The sequence below is a fragment of the Trachymyrmex cornetzi genome, unplaced genomic scaffold (assembly GCF_001594075.2).
Source record: "Trachymyrmex cornetzi isolate Tcor2-1 unplaced genomic scaffold, Tcor1.1 scaffold392, whole genome shotgun sequence".
Lineage (NCBI taxonomy): Eukaryota > Metazoa > Arthropoda > Insecta > Hymenoptera > Formicidae > Trachymyrmex > Trachymyrmex cornetzi.
Window position 1 is genome coordinate 111,053 of NW_017298663.1, and position 7,358 is coordinate 118,410.

The 7,358-nt window shown below is 35.6% G+C and overlaps 1 protein-coding gene across 3 annotated transcripts in view; it reads right to left on the bottom strand.

Annotated features, from left to right (window-relative positions):
• shaker (potassium voltage-gated channel protein Shaker) overlaps positions 1-6,767 on the bottom strand; it is a 70,984-nt gene extending 64,217 nt beyond the window's left edge. For all 3 annotated transcript variants that reach the window (XM_018512101.1, XM_018512103.1, XM_018512107.1), the window contains exon 1: positions 6,517-6,767. In XM_018512101.1, the coding sequence (XP_018367603.1) occupies positions 6,517-6,599 (83 nt within the window). In that variant the 5' untranslated portion in view covers positions 6,600-6,767. The remainder of the gene's footprint in view (positions 1-6,516) is intronic.
• Between the last annotated feature and the right edge of the window lie 591 nt (positions 6,768-7,358).

Sequence of the window (7,358 nt, forward strand, 5' to 3'; positions counted from 1 at the left end):
CCGGCGCCCGGCCCACCCATTCAAACCCGCGATGATCGCCGCCCGCGATGACTCCACCTCTCCGATCTCCGTGACTGCACCTGCCGACGATTCCGCGCACCTTCCGCTCGCTCTCGGTCAGCGTCGACTCACGGCTCCTGTTCCTCTCGATTCTATCACCGATCCGTAATGCGCTCTGCGAACGCAGCAAAAATGACCACGACGAAGGGCCTAAGGACGTACCGCCGCGTAGCCGGGACGGAACCCGGCACGCCGGCTTGTCCGACCTCATGCACGCGTCACTCCTCTATTGACTGATTTATTTGTCTCTTTCACCCTAGCCCGCACATGCCACTCATCTCAATTTCGGGAGGGGTTGAGCTGCGCACTCGAGGACAAAAAAGCCGGGAAGGGAAAATCCACCAAGGTGAGACCAAGAGTGGCTCTGACGAGGGAGGGGAGTTGCGCGCGACAACGTGCACAGCGATGACACTGATGTCGAGACGCGATCCTACTTCCGTCCCGTGATCACGCCGACTCACTTAACACGATACGATGCACCCTTCGCATCCTCTCCAATCCTCTCGCATCCCTGTGTGATACGCCCTCGTTTCTGCCGCGCGATGGCAGCACCGTTGCGCATGTGTCAAGTACGATGCAATAATATACAGAAATTGGGAAAGGGTGGTGGCGACGCTTTCAGCGCATTGAACGTAATAGGGGTGGAGGCTGATCGGCGTGAAAAACGAAACAAGACTGACGTATAAAAATTATTTGATCGAAAAAACAATTTCATTAACATCAAGTCACAATCATGCAATTATCATCAGATGTGCTGAAAACACCCTTGATCATCGATAAAATTAGTTCGCCGTTACGTGGATCTGATTGATATGTCGTGGATGACGCAGCTGGAAAATTAATAATGAGGTTACCGAGAAAAGCTTAATGGATATGGAAAATTCAGACGTTATGACAAAGCGTTGAATCCCTTCGTCTGTATATATACACGCTATATGTATCTGTATATATGTCTTCAATTCTGTTCGATTCTAACATACCACTACAAACTCGTCCCCTTTTATCCTTCTCTCTCCACGTATGACGTTTCTGATTTTCGAAGGAAGCAATCGGTGGCAGCACTGCAGACTACGAGACGCCAGCGAACCAACAAGTACAAGGGTGGTCAAGAAGGATCGTGGGGGGTAAAACTTGGAGTGGAATAGGGGCAGTAGGATAACCTCGATTAGTTGATGGAAGGTGCAAGCAAACCAACACGCCAATCTGATAACCTTCCGTAGCCACGCACGAATAATGATTTCATTCGTAAACAGTTTTTAACTTTTCCTCATTTTTTCTCGCTTTTTTCTTCTACTCAGGTATTAATATATCAACTTATTATATTTCATTTTAAGTATTTTAAAGCATTGTTTTATTGCATCAAGTGTTAAGGAATAAATTTGAAACTACAGAAATGTCGATAAAGATCTTTAAAAATCTTTGAAAAAGAAAATTTTTTAAAAAGAGTCATTCTTATATGCCAATATCTTATGTTTTCCTATTTCAACAAGAGACATTAAAATTGAATACAAATATTAAAGTGAAAATAACGCAAGCACGCGCCACACGCACACACACACACACACACGCGCGCGCGCACGCACAAAATAAACTATAAGAATTTTGGAGAAATGAATAAACTGGAGGGAAATTATTTTCAGGACTTGGGCTTGCCCTGTGATTGATATCTTTAAATTAAATTAATATTTACAACAGTAGACATTAAATTAAAAATTAAAAAATTATTTTTTCTTATACAAAAAGAAACATTCCTAATTAAATAAAAAACAATGCGCCAGATATTGTAATCGTATTAATGACGATTGATAACAATCAATTACTTTTTGTACTCACTATATCATTTCCGAAATATTCATATAGTCCAAGCACAAACTGCTGAATGGTAGTAACACAACACTAACACGTGATTAAACACGTGAAGATAACAATGAAGATAAAATGCTCAACTGTCGAATAAATCAAGAATAAAGGAAAAAGCCTCTAGAATGAGATAGTTGGCAAGCTTGTAACAACGAGAGTAAACCACGTGGTCGGACTTAGTCCGCTGATCGAGTTGGCAATAAGCCAATCTATTCCGCCTAAGTTCGCTTGTGACCACTGTATTTGATCACGGAAGATAAATGCGTTTCATCTACAAAATCGCATTAAACCTTCGCGGCAATTCTTCTATTAGGGGATCGAAGTATATTTTAGATTTCTTTTTTATGCTAAGAAGGCTCACTCAATGATTATAAAAATATACATCGTTAACGATAAAAATTGCGAACTAACAAAATAAAAAAAATCATCTAAATTTTTCTGATCTACCAGAAGGGATAAATAAAATCGCTAATACGCTTCCGCGGACAGTTACAAGATGGCGGTGTCGCAAAGCACTACGACCATCTGGTCAATACCAGAAAATGAGGTTCACCTGGCACGCTAACCCCGATTCAAAGACGGACGCGACTATTCTATGCAATCATGCATTTCACATCAAAAGTGTCTAAAAATAAAGTAAAATTACTTAGAGGAAAAACACAATATTTTCAAGTTCATAACTTTTACAAGTTAAAAAACTAAGCTGCAATGTGCGAACAGTTCGCAATATAACAATTCTAATTGATTTCTGGATGCAAAATAAATTAATTAATATGAGACTGTAGATGTATAATGACTTAAAAGATCGTCAACAATTTGTTAAAATTAAATGTATGTCAAAATAGCACAAGTATATTGCCTATATAAAAATAAACCAATAACTTAAACACTAGATTTAATTAAGTACAGCTGCAGATATATAATACTTGTATATTTTATTTAAATTAATTGGCAACTTGTATTTTGAAAACACTTGTAAAATATAAGTGTTACATATGATTTCCAATGCGAAAGCAAACTCTAATGTTAAGTAAGATCAAATATTTATATTGTTTTTAAAAAATAGAGCATAAGAAGTTAAATCTACAGATAACGCTTAGTAGTACAAAGTCATCTGCGTTAACTGCACTTCGTAAGTGGAACTTGTAACTCAACCTTCGATTGTTATAGTCATAGTACGGTTTAAAAAGATAAACTGTTCTCACTAACTTTGCACAACTAGGACGATTTGGTTTCGTTAACTTCACGGTTTTACATCGTTAAACCTCCAGTGGATTATTTATATGGTTTGTTCAAAGTTAAGAATTGCTCCACCCTATTCAGGATAAAAACAGTAAACAAAAAGTATTTTCATCTAGAGTGCTTCTCTCTCTCTCTCTCTCTCTCTCTCTCTCTCTCTCTCTCTCTCTCCCCTCCCCCTCCTCTCTCTTTTCTCTCTCAAACTGATGAGAGTTCCACAAAGAGATCTATCAACTCTTTGATGTAGTCCGATAAACGCGATCTAACCAAACACTCGAGCAGAAGCAAATAATCGATTAAAAGGGTCTCTTAAATATTTCAAGTACTATTTTAAAGTACTATTTACTATACTTAATGAAATGAAAAATGGATTCGTTCATAAAAAGTCATTTTTGGAATCATCTATCCCATCTCAAACATACGTGCTATCATCTGTTCTATCTTACACATACGTGCTTCCTTTTGTGTCATTCAGCAACAGTTAAACTTCAACCAGCTATTCATACAACAATCCTTTCTTTTAACTAAATTAAAGAAGTGCCAAATCGGGTCAAGGTTATTTTTTTCTACATTTCCCTAAAAAAAAAAACTTTTCTTTTCTATTCTTCTCTCATACTTCAGCCTTCTCTATTCTCTTTCTTCAGATACACTCACTCATACCACGTTTTAAAAACGCCACACAGTCGTTAAACAAATCAACCACTCATTATCAAACCAAAGATCCCTTTCAAACAACTTTTACTCTCACACTAATCATTTCCGCTACCCACCCGTCGTCACGTGACGGAGAAATCTATCTGACGATATCACGTATGTAGTATCCACGAGCTTTTCCGCAAATTTACGGCCCTTCGTCTAAGTCAGTTTCGCGCGCCCGTTTGTACGTATATATTTGCGTGGCGAGCGATCGGGTTTGATATAATCGAAAAAGAGCTTTCGTAGACTCGACCAATCACTGACGCGAATGGTAGCACGGCGTCGGTATGACTGACTTCTCTCTCCTGACCCGTCGTGCATGACTTGCACGACTTATGGCAAGCAACCACCGCTGAAGGCGTATCTGTGGTTGGTCAGCCGGTCGACCGTTCGCTTCCTTTCTACTAGCTACCGCGGTCTCGCGTATGTATTCGTGTCATGCCGATGTCGTATCGTATCGCGGAACGCTCTTGTCAGCAACGTAACCCAGACTCGGCATCAAGAATTGGAACGCGCCGGTACCACCGATAAGATAATGCATTCATCTTCGATTTGTAACAGTTCAATAAGCTATATAGTAACACAGTCGAATATGTATAATATAAATCGCTAATGAATATTTTGAATCGGCTATTCTTTAAAAATTCTCGAAAACATTTTTTATTTAAATTATTAATATATTATATAGAAAACACGAAAACGTGCTTAAAAGTACATATTATATTATTTTAAGTATTATTAATTTTGATTAACTATAGCAAGCAAAACATTTAAACTTTTCACAATTTTATTTTTCATATTTTTTAGGAAAATTATTATTATTTTATCATTATTCTTATTATTATTTTATTATTAAGCATTATTCATATCATTTTCTAGAATCCCTAGATAAACACATTTCCAAGTATTTCGCGTAGTACAATCTCAGAAGAAGGCCATGGTCTCTTGAATATGCAACAATGATTGTCATCAAAAGTAGTTTTCAACCTACTCGCGGGAGTTCGACTAAGTCGGTACATTATAAGCCATCGTTGGCATGTAGAGACGTTTCGGAATCCTTTGCGGAAGAATTGACTGTTTATAAGACAGCCCCCATCACAGTTTTCCACGATGTATATTTCATAACTACAAAAAAATGTCACCGATTCTAAACCTCTCTTATCAATAATGTTCTCAGAATGCAAATATTTAATTATCAGTTAAGAGTAGTTTACGAAATTATCATCTTGTTGAAATTCGATGTTGAATAAATATGCTCAATGCCCTGCTGAAAGAAGCTTTAAATATATTTCTTTCGTCTATTTCGATATAATGTGAATAAATGTGAATATATATCTAAAATAATGAAAAAAATATAATGCGAATTATTCGTACAATTAATATTTTTTCTTGGACACGTCAATGGAAATCACTGATAAACTACGCATGTAAATTTGTAAAATATATAGGTTGTGCTCCATACTTCTAAATTGTTCTTTTTTTTCCTAATCATCTTTTTTACATTCGTGGATTGATAAAAGTTCGTTACGTATTTAATTCTGTCTTTAGTTTTTATACATCATCTCTATTATTGTTAGATTTGTAAATATTTCAATATTATATAATTTATCGCTCTCTACTTCTATATAATTTATTGCTCTCTATTTCTTTTTTTCAATTCTCAAATTGCTGAATAAGATATAAATATTAAAGAACGATGTTATTATCATTTCGCTTGCGGCACACAGAGATGCAACCAAAACAGTATTAAGTATGGTAAGAGAGAGAAAAACTATATTTTTACCTAAGATTATATATATAATCCATATAAACGTATTGATTATAATTCATATGTAATTTACAGTTTTACTCGCTATCATTTGTGTCTATTATTTTATTAAAATTATAAATAAATTAATTAATGGAACAAATGATCAATATCAATAGTGAATAGAAGATATTAATATATTTCAATACTATCAAGACACCCTTAGCAAAGAGCTTTCGTTTGCTTGATTATTGACTTCCAAGAGCTTACGTCAGATGGCACGAGCTTACTAGAAACAAATTTATAAAACATTTGATTTAACCTAGTTTAACTTTAACGGACAATTATTTGTGTCTTATTTTTAGCACATATTGAACTGAAAAGAAGTTAACCAGTATTGAACTAGAGTATTGAAACTGAATCTTCGCACGGAAAAATGACATCTAGACAATATTTATAAAATAAAATATAATTGGTTTTGTAATGTATTCTATTTTCTCTGTTACGCCTTACTTCCTTGATTTTATAACACTATATACTATCGCTCAAAATAAACCTCTTCTAAAGAAATATTATTATATTTTAAATGTGTGTGCGCGTCGTGTGTGTGTGTGTGTGTGTGTAATTTATACGAAAAATACATGCACATCATAAATTAAACCTACGATGTTTGTACTATGAATTAATATAAAAATTATAAATTAATATAGCTTTACTATATAAATTAATATAATTGTCTCGCATATCAAATAATATTTCACAAGTAGAAATTAACGCCCAAAATAGATCCTCGTTTATTGATCAATTCTGTTCCATGAAATATGATTGTTGGATACTTCATAAATTGTTCTGCATAGAAACAAGTGTTTTGCGAGCCGAACGGATAATTAATACCCGCGTCATATAATCATTACCTTTTCCCACTCTCAGGTGATTTCCGTTTTCGCCGCGGAAACATCCTCATCCCAAGAAATGTACTTCTCATACCAGCATGCATAGTGGATCTCTAATCAGTAAACACTTTGGATTAAGAGAACCTTGCGACGATCCACTCGGCATGAACTGTCACGTCACAATCCTCACACACACCACATATTCATCGTCACTACCTCAACTATCGCGTATATAGATTAACGAAAATCGATTAATTGCGGTGATAAATCAAAATTCGAAATCACACACACAGCTATCGAATTCTCACGAATCATGGTGTAAATTTCACTTAATTTATTCACACTTAACACATTAAACATCCATTATAGATTCAATCGTGTTGCATAGATTCGGCTGCATAAATCGATTCCTTTCGCATAGAAGAAATTTTAATCGGTCTTTTGTCACGTGTATAAATCGAGCATTCGCCATCGAGCAATGATACCTAGCACGATTACGCTCTCCAAAAAGCAGTCTACTAGTGGAGACATTTTCACAGACAAGCATCCTGATGTTAAAAATACACCGTGAGCCTTAGTTACGTTTCCAAACCGATGTCTTGCCGGAATTTCGACTAAATGCGAATCATTTATCGATATTTAATAATAATTATTAGAAAAACAATTATTTAAAAAAAAAACTAAATTTGACTTATCTCACGGAGAAGCTAATATATGTATATTCAAGTATCATTTGCAAAAGTAATATTTTAATTGCAAAATACTCTTAAGCAAGACGTAATATTATCCGTGCCGCTTTCGAAAACAATCTTCAATTAGCGGGAACTCGTTTACAAAAGTTCGCGATTTTGTCATTCATCTCG